Source organism: Equus przewalskii, chromosome 1, assembly GCF_037783145.1.
Source record: "Equus przewalskii isolate Varuska chromosome 1, EquPr2, whole genome shotgun sequence".
NCBI lineage: Eukaryota > Metazoa > Chordata > Mammalia > Perissodactyla > Equidae > Equus > Equus przewalskii.
Genome location: NC_091831.1, coordinates 35,964,875 through 35,983,397, shown reverse-complemented (window position 1 = coordinate 35,983,397; position 18,523 = coordinate 35,964,875). Strand labels below are relative to the sequence as shown.

The following is an 18,523-nucleotide window of genomic DNA, read 5'->3' as shown; positions in this document are numbered from 1 at the left end:
TATTTTCTGAATGTATAGATACTAAAAAGTTTCTTATCTTAAATTAAAAATGGTCTCATCTAACATTTAAAATTTAAATGTTCCTAAACTATGTCCTCTTCTTTCTGTTCTTATTCCTATTATTGAAGTTCAAATTTTGATTATTGTAGTTGTCTTCTAATTAGTCTCTGCCAGTAGTCTCTCCTTTCTTCAGTCCATCCTACAAACCAGTGCCAGATTGTTCTTTCTAAAGCACAGTCTAATCTTATTTCCATATTTGGAAACTTCAGGGTCCCTTCCTTGTCTACTGAATTAAATAAAAATTCTACAGGCTAACAAAGAAATGATCTCAGCCTCTTTCCAGATACGTTTCTGACCATTACTCAACATGGGCATCCAAAGTAGAAAATTCATTTCGTCCTGGATCTATCTTCAGTTTTCCACCATGGCTTTATTTATACCTGTAAAGATCCTGGGATCTCTTCCAAAAGCCATCTTTAATGCTACCTCTTTCACAAAGCTTTTGCTAATTCCGCTTAACCATATGTGGATACTTTGTCCCACTTTTACAGTACCATTTATATTTTGTTTTGTACATAGCTGTTTGTAGACTTGCCTTCTTTCCACTATTAGAATTTAATCTCCTTATGTCAGGGACTCTATCTACTCAATCATTGTATCTTCCTGTAGTGCACCTAAACAATGTCTTACACAGATTAAGTGTTTGGTAAGTATTTTTTAAGTTAATATGAGAGAAATAGTGAAGAAATATGAAAGTGATTTTCTTGTATGTATAGAGAATATAGAAGGTGTACGGTAAAAATCAGAATTTATGAGTCAAGAAATCTATTTGCCAAATATAAAATACTTTGTAGTTTTGAAGACAAAGTTTGTGGTCTGTTATTTGTGAACAGAAATTTGGAAAATGTCTATATGAAAGTTATTTAGTAAAGTTGATATCAGTAATGATTAGAAATATTTGTATATTTACTCTTTCCTTGGACACCTCCATGAAAGAAAAATATAGTAATTCAAACCACAACTCTCTAGACACAGCTATAAAATAACTGTTGCAGATTCTCAGCACTAAGGACAAATACTTTGTCCCATTGAAGAGACAGACCCTCAGGCTTTTACTTGACCTTTTTATTCATTTACTATATAATTGCTAAGTACTTTTTTTTTTTTGAGGAAGATTAGCCCTGAGCTAACATCTGCTGCCAATCCTCCTCTTTTTGCTGAGGAAGACTGGCCCTGAGCTAATATCTGTGCCCATCTTCCTCTACTTTATGTGGGATGCCTACCAGAGCATGGCTTGCTGGGATCCGAACCAGTGAACCCCAGGCTGCCAAAGTGGAATGTGCACACTTCGTTGCACTACCAGGTCAGCCCCGCTAAGTACTTATGAAGCTTGCTGACAGGTTTCCTGCAGATGAACTGTAAACATACTCAAAATACAGAAGTAATGCTAACCCTGCTATCCAAAAAAGCTCAAATTGTTTCTTGTCCTCTATTTAAGAAGACAGGGGTAAATTTTGGGATTGGCTGTAGATAAATTTGCATGAGAAGTTTAAAAAGGTTTTGCACTTGAACGTCCAGTGTTTTGGAAAAGTTAATTACATAAGATAGTTTTTTGTATGGTGGTAAATGATGTACTTCTATGACATGTTGGGGTTTTTTTGGTGAGGAAGGTTGGCCCTAAGCCTCTTTTTGCTTGAGGAAGATTGTCACTGAGCTAACATCTGTGCCAGTCTTCCTCTATTTTGTATGTGGGATGCTGCCACAGCGTGGCTTGATGAGTGGTGTGTAGGTCCACACTCAGGATCCAAACCCGTGAACCCTAGGCTGCCGAAGTGGAGCACATAAACTTAACCACTATGCCACGAGGCTGGCCCCTCTGTGACATGTTTTGATATCCACTTCCATACTTTTATAATAATAGTTCCAAGTACACAGAAATCAACAACAAAAACCATTGACAGTATATGAAAGCCTTGGAGAAATTTAAAGAACTTTGAGAGAGAACTTAAATGACAAAGTTGAAAACAAAGTCCACTATTACAAATAGAATTTATGTTTTTTCTTAAGATAGATAAATATAAATATAAATATCTAAATATAAAGAGAATTTATATTTTTTCATAATGTGACAAAACAGGTAAGTGATTTTCACTGCTAGAAGTTAACTGCCAAAAAAAAAAAGAATCTTGCTGTTTAGTTGAAAATGAACATACTTGAATTTTATAACTTTAATCCTCTAGGTATTTATTAAGTTGATGTCTCTGTTAGCTAAATGCTGACTAATCTTGGTGAGAAATTTAACCTCATAAGTTGTACGCCTTATGTGTGTATATAGCATAACATACTTAAATATTTCCCTGCTGTCAAAGGTTGTAGAAGACAGTGTTTTGAATTGCTCTTAATCAGGGTGTAGTTGCAAGAAGTAGTGGGAATAATAGAGGGCTTTTAGAAGGAAACAGCACGAGAGGTTTAGTAGGAAGCCAGTAGATTAGGAGAGACCTGATCTGTTACGTAACAGATCAGGGAGCTATAAATGGAAATAGTTAAAACGTATTCTTTTCAGCCTATAGACTAAATGTATGTGTATGTACAGTATTAGTATACATATATACATTGCACACTTACAAATATCCTATAACTTTACTCTTTAACAGCTATAGATGAAATAGACTAGTTCATTGGTGCAGGATTTATGGGCAAAGTACCATCTTGAACAGGAAGATTCAGTACTAAAAACAAATGAAAACGCACCATCTGGCAGTTTTACTACCAGATGGCAACAGAGAATTCATGTTTAGAAAGTTCCTTGAGTGTTTACAGATAGGAGCAGTAAAGTACTAGGAATGCAAATGATATCCTCCCCTTTAGCCTATATTCCACAACAGAAAGAAAAAGGTAGAAGATAATTTTTACCCCCCTGAGTTAAATGGGCAAATGTTGACATGGAGGAAGAAGAAAAGTGACTGAAATATATGGGGAAGAGATTGTTTGAGTTGGAATTACATTTTATTATGAGCAGATGAAGACAGCAAAAAGGAGGTCAGATCCCCTGAAGAGAAAGAAAGGAGATGGTAGGAAAAGATGTTGGAGTCAGAAGTTTCCTGTGCAATCCACAATCTGGTGATGCTAAACAGGCTCTATTTTCCTTCCTGTATGGAGTGAACAAGAATGGAAAAGGGTGAGCTGATGGGAGAAGTGGAACAGCCTTGGTGCATTCATATTTACAGGATGTTTGCAGGTCAGGTAGAGATGAACAGAAAATGCAGTGCGGGCTGGCCCCGTGGCTGAGTGGTTAAGTTTGTGCACTCTGCTGCAGGCGGTCCAGTGTTTCGTTGGTTTGAATCCTGGGCGCGGACATGGCACTGCTCATCAAACCATGCTGAGGCAGCGTCCCACATGCCACAACTAGAACGACCCACAACGAAGAATATACAACTATGTACCAGGGGGCTTTGGGGAGAAAAAGGAAAAAATAAAAAATAAAAATCTTTAAAAGAAAAAAAAATGCAGTGGGCCAAGATGCTGATAAATACCTGTAAAATACTTCTGCAAGGTGCAATAATACAAAAAGTAAAGAGATTGGACTTTGCAGAGTAAAGTTCCACCAAAGGAGCATGTTCAGATGAATATTACATACAGGGGAGGAATTCAGAAGATGAGCAGCAACATTTTAATCACTTCTTTTTGTGTCATTTAGGAAACTTTAGGCATTTTGGGAAAGCTATCATGTTGTTTTAAATCTTTCTTCTCTCTCTCCCTCTCTCTCTCTCTCTTTTGTTTTTTGGTGAGGAAGATTGGCCCTGAGCTAACATCTGTGCCAGTCTTCCTCTATTTTGTATGTGGGGTGCTGCCACAGCATGGCTTGATGAACACTGTGTAGGTCTGCACCCTGGGATCTGAACCTGCAAACCCTGGGCCAATGAAGCAGAGCGTGCAGTCTTAACCACTGCACCACCAGGCCAGCCCCTCTTTCTACCTTTTATGGAAATCAATGTGGTAGATGGTAGTGTTGAGATTAAAAGCCTCTGTCAATTCTTTGGAAGCAGGGGTGGGAGCAGTTGGCAAAGGCCTACTGTAGATATCTGTAAGGACACTCTTCACTCTCAGAGTATTGTTGAATGTCATTTACAAGATTGTGTCTAGAAAACAATGGTAAGTAGATAACTTTGATCACTCCCTCCAACTTTGTTATGGATTTGGTTTTGTTTTAATATGTGTTCTCCCTTCACTTGATATATTTCTATTACTCTTTTAAAATCCCAACCCAGGTACACCCTCAAGTGGAAGTGACTCTAACAGTATCTACTCCAACCTCATTCCCACAATCTAGGACTTAGGCCAGTGAAATGACCTGGTCAGCAAGCCCTTGACATTCTGGATGAGTATACCCCAAAACTTCGAGAATTCTCAAGTTTAGGAATACTTCTGTGTCATGTAGTTTCTTTCAGAAAATGCTATAAAATATAATTGAAAACTGTAGACCCTAATGACAGTTACTTCATCCATGTCAGTTACCAAAAACAGCAAAGCTACGCTGAGTTGGGGAAGTCGGGACTTTGACTGCATTCAGTCTCTGAGTGATTTCCCCCTCTCATACCCATTTCACAGAGCATGCTATTCAAATGTGTGCCTCAGTAAGTGAAGCCCTACTCTACTGGACTCTCAGAGCCATTCTTAAAAGGTTGAAACCTAAATATAAATCTTTGAATGACAAAGGCCTACTCTGTGCTGTGATTATATATGTATATTTATATGGCTGTGTTTATGATACATCAGCCACCTAACTACATGTATTAATAAGAGAGAGTCAGTCAGCTTGAGTGACATTTGTCCATTTTAGTAATCATTATGTGGAAACCACCTATGTTGTCTAACCTGTTAGTGATTCTGGCAACTTCTTTGCAAAGTTTAAGTCATACTGGGGTTGTGCAATAGTACATTTTAATGATTATATAGCCCTGATATTCTGAGCTGGATGCTGATGTAAAGAAATGAGAATATAACTCTGCTATCACAGAGCTGTTGCTTTAATGACAATTCCTGGGATGCTTCAGTGTTTTTGTCTTAATTCTGTGGCTTGGCCATAGTACTCAGTCACCACAGGGGAAATTACAGCTCATCTTTAACTTCCCTTGCTTTTCTTACCAAGGGGGAAGAGTTATAGGACCTTCATATTTTATCACTTCCCTGTTTAAACATATGCCTAATTGCCAAATTTGCTGTTATCAAGTAAAATTAAGAGTTAGCAATAATCCCTCTCAGCTCCCACAAACTAATACAAACTAGCTTCCTCTTGCTACTCTAGGCAAAAGTGCACACAGCTTTCCTCATTTTTTTTTTTTAAGGAAGATTAGCCCTGAGCTAACATCTGCAGCCAATTTTCCTCTTTTTGCTGAGGAAGACTGGCCCTGAGCTAACATCTGTGTCCATCTTCTTCTGTTTTATGTGGGACACCTACCACAGCATGGCCTGACAAGTGGTGCATATGTCTGCATCCGGGATCCGAATTGGTGAACCCCGGGCTGCCGAAGTGGAATGTGCAAACTTAGCACTGTGCCACTGGGCTGGTCGCCAGCTTTCCTCATTTTTTCTAGATTTTTGATATAATCAGTGGCTTGGAAGCAGAGGCATTTCTTCAAAACCTTGAGCTCTGCTAGACTTTTACTGCTCTGCTTATCCTTGCATTCTCTTTCTGCCTATTAAAGTTAGAATAAATTTGACGATATCATGAGAGTGCTGTGACAGCAACAATGATACTTGCAGAAAGCTAAAAATCTGGGTATTATGTGTCATCTAAGACCATGTTCAAAAGATTGTTAAAAAAAAAAAAAGAAAAAGACCACCAGAGTTTGATGAGCCCTATGGTTGGGATAAGGATGTTTTGAGTGAAATAGAAATATGCCATATATTACAAATATCCTGAAGTTTTCCAAGTTTGGGGAAATTTTTTTTCCAACTTTAAGATAATTGTGTTCTATTTAATCTGTGTGTGTGTGTGTGTGTGTGTGTGTGTGTGTGTTCCAAGAGCAAGCATTTATGTTACTGTCTCGTATCCTTCTGATAGGGAATTGTTAGGAGGAGAAAAGCGTGAGAGAGGAGAATGGGAATTCATAATTGACTATGGGGATTGTGGTTAACTGATGTGGTAACCAATTCTTTCGGGGCTAGACCTACTTAGATGGGGACAGAAAGAGAGTGTGAGAGGAATATAGAAGTCTAAAAGAGGTATTTTGCAGAATGTTGGGGGTGTTAGAGTGAGTATATTTTGACAGACCTATGAATTTTTTTTTGGCGTAATCTCAAAAATCTGTCTTCAAGATAGTGTTAAAGTTATTATTAAAACTCACTAAAAGAATTCATCTTGATATTTAAGCCTTTATAACTCATCCATTCTGTATTACTGGGAACCTGAGACACTTGTGAGATACACATTTCAGTGTTACACTGAGTGAGCGTTCAGCCAGGAAATAGATTAATACCTCTCTTACTAGATAGAGGATCTTTGTGCATTTGTGAAGTCATCTTGGAGAAATTTTCCTGCTTTATACTAATGTTTTAGGTATTTTTTTTCTGATTTAATAACATTCCTTACATTTGAGCAAGGTGTAGTTTCATATAGTAAAACTTTAGTGGTTCCAATAGAAAATAGAAAAATAGTAGATTTCTTAAATTAAAATACTTTCAATAAAATACTTTCTTTTTTCATACTTCAAACAGAATTTACTTCTAATTTTAGTGTTAACGCCACATTTGATGAAAGACCTCACTCTTTTGGCCTGTGCGTTTTAAAAGCCTATAAATTGTGGCTCTTTAGGAGCTAACGAATTCATCAAAATACTTCCCTTCCTCTTTTGCCTTCCTTCTGAAAGACTATTTCACATTCTCATAACGGAAATTTATGTAGCAAACTGAGAGGCAGTGAGTTTGAATAATATAGTAATGTTTTAGTGCTTTAATTTAAATAACTTTTAAAAATTAATGTTTAAAAAGCCATACAGAATCAGAATTAAGTTCACTTAGCAATGTTAGATTTAATATTCAAATTGACCATGATTTTATTTCAGTTTTCCAGTTTTTCCTGACACTAGTTATGTAACCTTTTAAAACAAAATCTGTTATCAATTTAAAATATAATAAATACAGCACAGAAAATTTCTGAGTCTATATATTTCTTTTTACTTAAATAAAAAAGTAGCTTATTGTGCAAAGTTGACCTTTTATGGGGATATAAATAAAAGAAAATGATCTCTCATGGGATCGTTAAGGAAAGTAGACCAATACAGAAAGGATGGTTGTGATTTTAAGAGCAGATTTTTATGTTGAATGTACTTGAGAGAATGAAGGCAGCATTGAAAAATGCTTTCAAATAATTACTGTTGAAATCAAACCTTTTTTTATTAGATCTTTGAAATAAGAGAATGGTGAAACAGAAATGAAAACTTCAAATGAAAATTTAAATGTGTCAAATTAGTTTTTAAGTATTCTACATTTCTCCTAGTATTATATTGGAGTAGATCTATCAAAACATTACTTTGAAACCAAAGCAGTTGTGAGCCATAATCTAATAAAATGTGTTGCATTTTTGTTACCATCTCATTATATGATGTTTCAAAGGAAACAGAGTATCTTTAGTGTAATCTATAATAGTAAATTATTTTGGAAATTTGGCTTGACGTACAAACAGATGTGTTTTCTTGATTCCTTTTAAACTGAGAGTTGGTGGTTTGTGGTTTATTGTTCCTGTGATTGGCGTTAAAAGCCTTATTTCACAGCTTGCAGTGAGGGACTATTGGGTAAAGAGTGGCTGTGTTCCACAAACTAAATTCAAAAAGTGTCAATCAAGGTCTCACATAGGTTACTTAGAGAATGAGTTTTCTTACTGATTTCACCAAATGTCGCCTCATGCTGTCTTTGATTGGCACAGCCTGGCAGGGAGGATGGATGAATCTGTCACCGACTGGTTAATTGTGTTGCTGGTCTCAGTCTGACACCAGGTCTTTGACTCTTAAGTGGCTCAATACAAAACAAATTAGCAGATTGTAGTCATATTTCTCATTCTATATGCTTTGACTTTGTTGAATGCAGTCCATAAATCATATTGACTGACACATAAGTAAATGATGAAAGCTGCTTTTGAGACATGGATCTAGAAAGCAGCGCTGTGAAGGTGCCATGGAAGGATGCATATGGTTGACCCTTTGGGAATTTCCTAGGAGCCAAATGTCTCCTTACCACAATTGTTCTTAGAAGAAAAGCTTTTGGGTAATGCAAAAAGGATCTAATATGTCAGCAGATTCTCTTTTACAAGTTCCTTTGAAATATAAGAAGTTTGTCTAAGGGTTTTTCTCTCTTTGCAAGTTGTTTTTCAGCAAAATGTTAGAACGGGGTAAAAAAGTAGTTATCTTTAAAAGTTTGGCAGGTGTTTTTACTTATTTATTGAACTTTGTGTTGTTAAAGAGAAAGAAAATGTTAAAAATAGTTGCAATTAATATTTCAGATAAGGGCAGCAGAAATTTCTATGTGCTTGAAATTTATTAAATGTGCTATATTTTCTGTCACTTCACTTATTTTGGCTTTGTTATAACATTGAAAACTAGATGAAAAAGCTTGTTTTTAAAGATAATTGTAAAAGCACTTAGGTTATTTTTGTTCTAGAAAATGATTTACTATTAAAAGTATCAACAATAACAGCAATAATCGTGTTCAGAAAGGGGTGTTTTGGTTATACCAAAGTGTACCAAGGGCTATAGACATCAGAAATGAATTGCCAAAGATGTTTTTTGGGTGTGCAAATTTCTGGAATATTAAAAATTTTCTATCTAAAAATAAGTAGTAATGAAATTTAGGAATATTTGTGCACATTTTTTATTAGGAAGTAGATATTTTAAAAAATAATGCATAATCTTATAGAATATAACTTTAAAAATTGAAAGAATTGAAACCTTTGGTATTTACTTTTGAGCTGTGTAAAAAGGAAGAATCTATCTCATTTGAAGATTTATAAAATATTTTACAAGTATTTTAAATTTTTATCTTTGAGAACAATAAGCCTGTAGTTAACATGAATAATCAAAAGAGGTGTAATATTAGGGTTTTATTATTACATGTGTTACTTAAACAAAAAGCTAAATTCGTGTGTGTGTGTGTGTTCACTACGTATCTCCACCAAGTTTATGGAATAGCCTGTATTTCTGTACTCTTACCGTCATTTCAGCTCCAGTACTATTGCTATATAGTCATTTGTAGCACCATCTAAAACCATGTTAAATGTTAAAGATTAGCTTAGAATAATATCACGTGCAGTTTGTTTGCATATGAAATGAACATAATGGTATTTGGGGGGGCAATTTATTAATCTGCTTTTGCAGTTAGTACATGATAGCGGCAACATAAATAGGACATGCAGCTGATGGAGAGGCACGTTAAACTAAAATGCACTCGTTCCATTAGGTCAAAATGACATTTCCATTAAGTATTCTCAAGCCTATTACATTGTAATTAAATTATGTGCCATTGATTTCTCCTTTTTCTGCTTTTTCCCCCCTCCCATTCATATTGATACTATTCTGCTTGGGGAGTGGAGCTGCATGTCTCCTAGGTTTGGAAGCATGCTGGGTTTGCATTGTTTGTTACATTCCTTTTTGGCAGTTCATCAGTATCTGTCAAATATATTGTTTGCATCGGCTTTTATCTCTAAAGTTTTTGATTGGGAAATTGACATTCCATTTCAGATACGCAGTTTTTCACTGTGCACAGTGTCTAAGACTCATTCATAAATGTTGCTAGTTTCTAGTCTCACTTTAAATGTGTAATTTAATGAACAAATGTTGTTGTAGTAAACATCTTGAAAATATAGTTATGTTCTTTCTTACTTTTCCAACAGGTCAACTCTATGTAAACATTTTTGTACCAATAAATATATTGTAGCATTTGTGTTTGGGAGATTTTTCATGATTTCACTTCATTGGCCTTTGTGATAAGTAGGAAAAAAACATAATTATTAAATATTATTGGGTAAATATTTGTTAATGCAAATGAGGCAAAATATGGCACAACTTCCAAAAGTCACTATTTCTAATTATATTCATAGATCTTTGAATTGTATCATGGGAGTCAATCCATCACCAAATCACCTAATTGTGGGTGAAAATAGCCATACTAGGGGCAGTATTACACTGGAAAACTTTACCTAAAAAGAGTCTTTATAATATTTTATCTTAAACTTCTAGTTTAAGTACAAAGCCTGTGTAAAGAAACAATTTATGCTAAAAGTGATAGCATATTATAATCCAGCTATGTAATCTAGAGGCTAAACATTTTAAATTATCGTTTTTATGATTTTTTAGAAAATACAGCCTTAATTAAGCCTATCAGTTAAAATTCATGTAGAGTTTTAGGAGCTTATTGTAGTAGAAAATGTTTTATAATGATATATGTGGTGAAAGAAGACCACAAATATTTGTAGTTTACTTAACTCCATATTTCTAAATTATCAGATGGTTTTAAAACTAAGTGTAGATCTGTGGGTGATTTTGAAATCATATTGGTAGACAAGCCTCCTCTCCTACCCCCAGTTGAAACTATACTACAAACTAATGTTCTGTTTAGAAGGACTTATGACTCAAAACGTATTTTGAGGGCTGGCCCGGTGGCGTAGTGGTTAAGTTCACGCACTCCGCTTCAGCAGCCCGGGTTCGCCGGTTGGGATCCTGGACATGGACCTGCACACACTCATCAAGCCATGCTGAGGCAGTCCCCCACAAAGAAGAACTACAAGGGTCTACATCTAGGATGTAGAACTGTATACTGGGGCCTTGGGGGAAAAAAAAGTTAAAATATATATTTTGAATTTTAGGTACAGTTTAAATAATAGTTTAAATAATAATAAATTACACTGTTTATTAACTTCCTTTATTCTTGCTTGGTTAATTATATAAAGGGGAGCTTACAAGAGCATTATATGAATAAAATGTTCTGTCAATATGACAGTTATGTCATAAATGTCATATTTTAATGTGGATTTTTAAAAATACTTGAGACATTTCAAGAGACCTGAAATAATAATTAATGGGTTTTTTAGTTATGTTTTAATATTCCTGTGTGCAATTAGTGCTTTGATGATACTTATATCCTGAGAAGGACAAGTGAACAAGAATATTAATTTTAATTCATATGCTAAAAGGCATAGCCACTCAGAATACAGAAGCAGAAAATCACTATTGTACCAAAAATAAAAGCAACAAAAAGAATGCCAGGCATATAATTTTTCTGATACTTTATGATGTATTTCTATGTTTGTTTTATTCATTGTTTATTTTTTGGTTTGAATATTTGTTTTAAACAGGGGAAAGTTGCCCAGACTGCTTGCATGTCAGCCTGCCAACATCTGTCAACATCCTTAATGCAGATGCTACTGGACAGTGAGTTAAAACAGATAAGCATGGGAGCCGTCCAGCAATTTAACTTAGATGTCATACAATGTGAATGTAAGTACCTTATTCGTTAAATCTCATGCATTTCTAGGAATCTGTGTTTAAATTATATGAAAAAAAAAAGGTATATAGTAGGATAGTTCAGAATGGACGGAAGAGGCTTGATTCCATTAAACTTCTGGCAGCTTTAGAAGCAACGTCCTTCTAGGAAGAGAAAAATATCTCAGCTTCACATTAAGGGCCTGTAGAGAGAAGCACTGAAGTGGCAATTTAGACTGGGATAATTAAAAAGATGACTCACTCTTCCCTTTATTTCTTCTTCTGGTCATTCTTGCCAGGACTCTCATAATGTTTGTCATAAATGAATGAAATCATTCTAAGTTTGTCGTTCTTACTTTCCTTGTAAATAACTTTTTAGATACTTGCTAGATGGATAATCTTAGGACCCTGCATTCCAAATAAAGCTGCTTTTATATTCTGAATTTTTGATCCTCTTTCCAAAGAGTTTCTCAAGCCTTTACCTTTGTCGTTGTTTTCACATTATTCTCTTTGGGTCACGAGGTTAGCAGATTCCATAATCTAAGGTTGCCATTGGCCAGCCAGCTTCAGAATTGCATGTTCTGTTTGGATGGTAGCCTTGTTGTATGTGCTTCAGGGTGTGGGTTTTATCACCCTTACATTATATCTCTTTAAATCAGGACATGAGTATGTGGAGCGATTTTGAAGCAGTACTTTGAAATGAATAGTACACCGATTAAATGACGAAAATCCCTGGTTGACGGTTCAGTCTGGCACCACTGTTAATAAATTGAAAATCGGAGGGGCACAAGAAGGATTATAAAATATTTTTCTGAGGCAAAATTTGCAATAATATATTCTGTGTGAAAGACATAAAAAAATTAAATGTTAGCAGCTTGCAACTGACACAGAAGTTATAGATTTTTTTTCCAACAAATATCAAATACTTGTCTGCCTGCTGTGTCTAAGGCATTCTGCTAGGGAAAACATATTAAAAATAATAATTTTGTAGGCTCTTTGATCAGGATTACTTGTTTATTACACACAAAGATAAATCCAAAATTTTTAAAAACCTGCCCATTTCCTTCAAAAAAAGAGAAATGCTTATCTACAAAGCCAAAAAAAGATGGTTTTTCCCTAGGGAAGAGAAGGATTTATTTTCTTTTCCTGGAAAGCATTTCTAATTTTCTCTGATTAGAAACTCTTTATTATATTTTTTTCTCAAAACTATCGTTTACAAAATGATATTTATTTCATATTTACAAAAATATTTACCAAAAAACTCTTTTTTACAAGTTTCTAAGCTCAAATTAATTGTTATTCCATTCTACAAATACTTTGAAACTGATTTCTTAAAATTTTTTTAAAAGTCGTCTTATGAGATTGTTCCTTCTGACATTGCTTATATAAACATCTTACATAAATACTGCTCAGGCCATTTTGTATTGTTACATGTTTAATGTGGATTCAAAATAATTGGGTGGTTGAACCCTTTATTGGCTTTTGATTGTGTCTTCTCAGTGAGATTTTTTGTTCAGAAACGGAAATTACAGTTTGGTTAGGTGGCTTCAGGTATCTGGATCTTCTCTCTGTTCTCTTACCTCTTCATGAAGCACTAGCCTCACTATAATTAGCGAAAAGCACATAAAACCCCAAATCTTTGCCTCTCTGTCCTGCCATAGGACAGTTTCTACCTTTAGTTTACTTCTTTGGGTGGAGTTACTAAAGCCTCCTTTTAAAATGCTGATGTTTTCTTAAAGGACCAGTCTTCTGGAAGAGACCAAGAAAAGTCATAAGTATGAAATGTAACTCAGTTAAGGAAGTCTGGGGTCAAGTGCAAGAGGGGTAAACCCTAGCCTGATGGGGGCCAAGGTTCTGGAACATAGATATGGAAAGGGAGAGACCAGGACTCAAAGACAAACCACAGAAGATAACTCAGCTTCCTTTAAGATTATGCCTCTGGTTGGTTCTGCTCCTTAATACTTATCATGTATTACTTAATACAGTATCATGCATTCAGTACTCACTGAACAAATATAAATTGACATGACATTTTTCATGTTTACGCCACCTCTTTCTGGTGCAAAAGAATTATCTACCCCCCAACTCAAGACTTTTAATGATTGATACATAAATAACTTAAAGATGAAACTTAGTTTTCTCTAATGAATGTGTTAAGAGAATTTTAAGTTTTCATCCTAAGTAGTGTTTTTGTTTTTTTAAATCTGGAAGAAAGCAGTTTTTAAAATATAAAGTTTATTGTCAATATTAATGCAGTATGTTTTATTCTACATAGTGGGACAGTGAAAGGAGAAGAAAGGAAAACAGGAAGAGGAATTTGGCTAGGTAGGAGGAAGGCTAGAATGCCTAATAAATTTGTGAAGAGAAAGGATCTGGATACCACAGGAAACAACTGGGATATGGAGAAGATGGGCAGGTAGTTCAGATGTAGAGTCTTAGAAGCTAAAAGATCATTGAGTTTCACCACCCACTTGGTAATACACACACACACGCACACACTCTTCTACTTTGAAATCATCTCTAAGATAACCCTGCTAGGTGGTTGTCCAGCTATTCCTTGAACATCCAATTTGGGGGATTAACCACTCTTCAGAAAAAGCATTTCAATACAATACATCATTCTGTCAGCTTTTTACATTGAGCTGAAATCACTCTCTCTAAACTTCTCTTAATAGACCTAGTTCTACCTTAGGGCTAGTGTCACCACTAAACCATATTGTGCCTTTGTGCAGATTAGAAAAGGTATCTCCACTAAAAGGAAGAGGCCTCCAGAGTTGTCCCCTTTATAATAATTAGAAAAAGGTTACTGTTTTTCTAGCTGGACATAGCTCCCGCCAAGGCATGTGGCTTATCAAGTGAAATATGAGTTGAATTTCAGCCCTCTCCCCCTCTCCTCTCCTAGCTGGGCACCCATATGGAGTAAGCAGTCTGACAGCTGTATATGGCAGTTCTGCTTAGGATCATACAGAAGAAAACAAATCCTCATCCACAAGCCAATTATATGAAAACTGTTCTTAGATCCATATGGATTTTCCAAAGGCCAGACATCAACAGTTCCCTTGCTGTTCTCATGTGATAGGATTTTAGATCCAAAGCTCTTCTTTGAACAAACTGGTTTGACTACCTTCTGTTTAATGTCTAACACCCAAAGCTGAATACAGAGATACTGAGGTGTGGGAGAACCAGTATAATATGTAATTGGACTATCAAATACCTTGTTCCATATTCTGTACTTTATACTAAAGCCCAAACTGTTAGTATCTCTTTTTGTTGCCAGAGTATACTCTTAGATAATTGGAGCTGTAGTGTTCTAAAATCCATATCCTTCTCTCTTTTTTTGTGATTGTTAAGGTCTGTTTTTCTTAACCTATACTTCTATGATTAGTTCTTGTTTTAGGTTTTTAAGATTATCCCTATTAAATTTTAAGATTTGTCCCACAATTAGCCTAGTGAGATCTTTTTATATCAAAATTTAATATCATCTGCATATTTGTGATCATGCGTTTTACATATTTAACAAAGTTATTAGCAAAATGTTGACCGAAACCTATCTGTATCCTGAGATTTAGTACATCACTCGTCCTTAAAATGTGGTCCCCAGATGAGCAGCAACAGTTATCACCTGGGAACTTGTTAGAAATGTGAAATATTGGGCTCCACCTGCTGAATTAGGAACATGGGCATGGAACCCAGCAATTTCTCTTTGAATAGGGCTTCCAGGTGATTCTGATGCACAAATAAAGTTTGAGAACCACAACATTACATAGACCTATCTCTTCATATTGAGTTAGATCCATTATTCAGAATCTTCTGGGTGTCTTATGACATTTTCCAGGCAATTACTAATTCCCTAATTGAATCTAACTCAGAGTTTTGCTCAATATTATGAGCAACTGTGTCTGATGCCTTGCTGGCATATAAGAATAATAATGGCCGTTGAGGGGCTGTCCCCGTGGCCGAGTGGTTAAGTTCGCGCGCTCCGCTGCAGGCGGCCCAGTGTTTTGTTGGTTCGAATCCTGGGCGCGGACATGGCACTGCTCATCAAACCACGCTGAGGCAGCGTCCCACATGCCACAACTAGAAGGACCCACAACGAAGACTACACAACTATGTACTGGGGGGCTTTGGGGAGAAAAAGGAAAAAAATAAAATCTTAAAAAAAAAAAAAGAAGAAGAATGGCCGTTGAATTTTCCTTATCTACCAGTCTAATTACCCTTCCAAAGAAGAAAACGATACTACTCTGATTCTTCGTAAACCTGTATTGACTTATAGTAATTACTTTCTCTTCAAGAGGCTCAGAAACCATTACTTAAAAGTCTATGACTGTTCTTAGGATTAACATCAAAATTCTCCTAGTCTGTTTTGCGCTAGCAAGAGATCCAGAGTCTAAGGAAGTCAGGTAGCAAGGATCAGGAACTGGATACCATGAACCACCAAAGATCCTGGGAAACCCAAGAAAGGCTTAAGTCGAAGAATTTAAACAATAGGAAGTGAGCGTGAAATACAAGCATCCAGAATAGCCTTTATTCTGAGTTAGATTTTGCTTTTATTTGGTTTGATCAAAAAGCAGAATGTTTCTTTTCCATCCTCATTACTTTGTAAAAACATTATACATGTATTTGTAGGCCTCAGAATGTCAGTCCGTAGGTAGAAACAAATTGCACATCTTGCTGAGGTTGGGGAGATGGAAGGTTAGAAATAATTCAGCTCCTCACATCATTCAGCCATGTGTTTTTAGTTTTCTTTTGTCTTGTTTTATTTTTCTGGTGGTGAAAGAATTAGCAGTGATCCATCTATGTGCTCACTTGTTTTTTCAAACAATGTGTCGGTGCCCTTTTTTTCCCTGGTGTTCCTTGTGACACACATAACTGGTGAATTAAACTGGCTTGAGCTAAAATTTCAGTCTGTAACTGAATATTTTCCTTGTAAAGTCAAATGATTTGTAGGAAGATTCATTTATTCAAATATTTAATGGGAAGCTATTATCTGTTATACACTGAGAAATCAGAGATGAATCAGACTTCAAAGATCTCACAGACTGGTTGGGAGGAGATAGACATGTAAATAACTATAATAGAACATAAATTATTTATAGAAGTATATATTGTAGAGAGGGAGGAATTAATTCTACATGGGGTTGAGAAGACTGACTATAATAGAAGTGAAATTTGAGCTGGGTCTTAAAGGAGGAGTTAGATATCCTCAAAAGCAAGGAAGGGCATTCTGAGCAGAAGGAATGGCATAAGCAAAAGCACTGTGATGAGAATGCTTAGGAAGTCTTCAAACAGTCTTGTGTGGCTATACTACAAGATGTAAGATGAAAATATTGACAGATATGGCTGAAAAAAAGTTAGACTCCTGAATGTTTGGACTTTATTTAATAAGGTTTTAGTCAGGACCATGACATGATGAAATGTATGTTATAGAAAGTTAACTCTGTGTCATATGGAAATTGAACTGGGAAATGAGGGAGATACTGCAAGTAGGAAAACCTGTTGAAAGACTATTGAACTTTTCATGCGAAGCATAAAAAGAGCTTGACTCTTGGCACTGAGAATGGAGAGAAGAGGATGGATTCCAGACATTTTGGAGGAAGGAATACATAAAATTAGTGAATGAGTAAATTTGATAAGATTAAGGCGATTAGAATCAGAGATTCACACAGTGGAAGAGACCTGAGAATGCATCCCATGGTTGGGGGCAGGGGAGGGTATGTGAGGTGGTGTGAAGAGGGAGAAAAGGAGAGAGGAAGGGGCAGGGAAGAGAGAGAAGAGGTTTAACTATCCAGGATAAATAGTTAAATTAAGTTCAACATAGAATTTATAATTGTAGGCACCCTGCAGAATGCTGTGCTCATAGCATATTTGTTGAATAAATGAACAAATTAACAAATTAGGAAGTCTCTATAATCTACGTTTGTCTCTTCCAGAGTTCTACCTTTGTTGTCAAAAAGTTAAGGCCAACCAATACTGCTGTATTTTAACTCCAGACCATTTAACTTCTTAATATAAACACAACTGATCATTTATAAAAATTCTTCACATATATGATGACTGTATTTAAATGACCCTTTAATTTTATCTGTTCTGAGCTAAACAGTCGTAGTTTGTTTTTTAATGTTTTCTTAGGGGATGATTTTCCCTTGCCTTTTGGTCATTTTTTGGGATCTTTTTCTGTTGTTCTTTTTTAATCCATACTAGGTCTTGATAAAATGTCTGAGTTCAGGAATGTAGAATCTATGAACTTATATGGGACATTTTTTTAAAGTACTTTCAAATCAATCTTAAGGTGGTCTGAGCACAGGACAGGAAGTTGAGACCATGGTTCCAGTCCTGAGCTCTGCCTGTATTTTGTGCAAGTGGCTTTGGACAAGCCATTCAGCAATAGAGAGGCCTCAATTTTACTGTAAAATATGAGATTTGGAATTGAAAGTATCCAAGATACATCCTGGTTCCAAGATTCAGAGGCACTAAAATTTAAGGCAAAGAAGAGTGTGGGGCTTTGGAGTCATACATTAATTAATTTCTTCATGTCTACTATGTGCTTGGCATTGAGGGGACACAGTGATGGACAAAACAGAAAAGGTTCTATCCCTGTTGAGGTTTAAGCCCAGTGGGGAGGCAATCAGTAAATAACTGCAGTAATAAATATGATTGTAAGTTGTTAAATTCTGTAAAAGAAAAGTATATGGTACTGTGAGAAAGTGTAAGAAGCAGACCCAATTTAGAAAAAAAGTTGCATAGATTGAGAATATTAGGTAGGGTCTATGTATGAATGAAGTGGATACTTTTGGTTAACTTTGCCATAACCGTAATACTACTATAACTACGTGATTGGAGCAATCAGAAAGGTATCCATTTGGAATTGCAAATGTAGCCTGTCAGAAAGCTGCATTGAACCTTTGATCCTGTTACAGATTTTGTATAAGTTCAAGAGAAATCTCTTGTTACTTGGAGGAGTGTTTGCCCAGCTTGGCATGAAGCTGATGTTCTAAATCTGTGTATGTGCTTTTGTTTTATATTTTATATGTGTTAAACACCTGTAATGTATT

At 35.7% G+C, this 18,523-nt stretch overlaps 1 protein-coding gene across 18 annotated transcripts in view; it reads left to right on the top strand.

The window, feature by feature from the left end:
* The window catches only part of EXOC6 (exocyst complex component 6), a 206,662-nt gene that overhangs the window by 152,060 nt on the left and 36,079 nt on the right, over nt 1-18,523 (top strand). For all 18 annotated transcript variants that reach the window (XM_070609826.1, XM_070609809.1, XM_070609930.1 and 15 more), the window contains one exon: nt 11,345-11,486. In XM_070609826.1, coding sequence (XP_070465927.1) covers nt 11,345-11,486 — 142 coding nt within the window. The remainder of the gene's footprint in view (nt 1-11,344; nt 11,487-18,523) is intronic.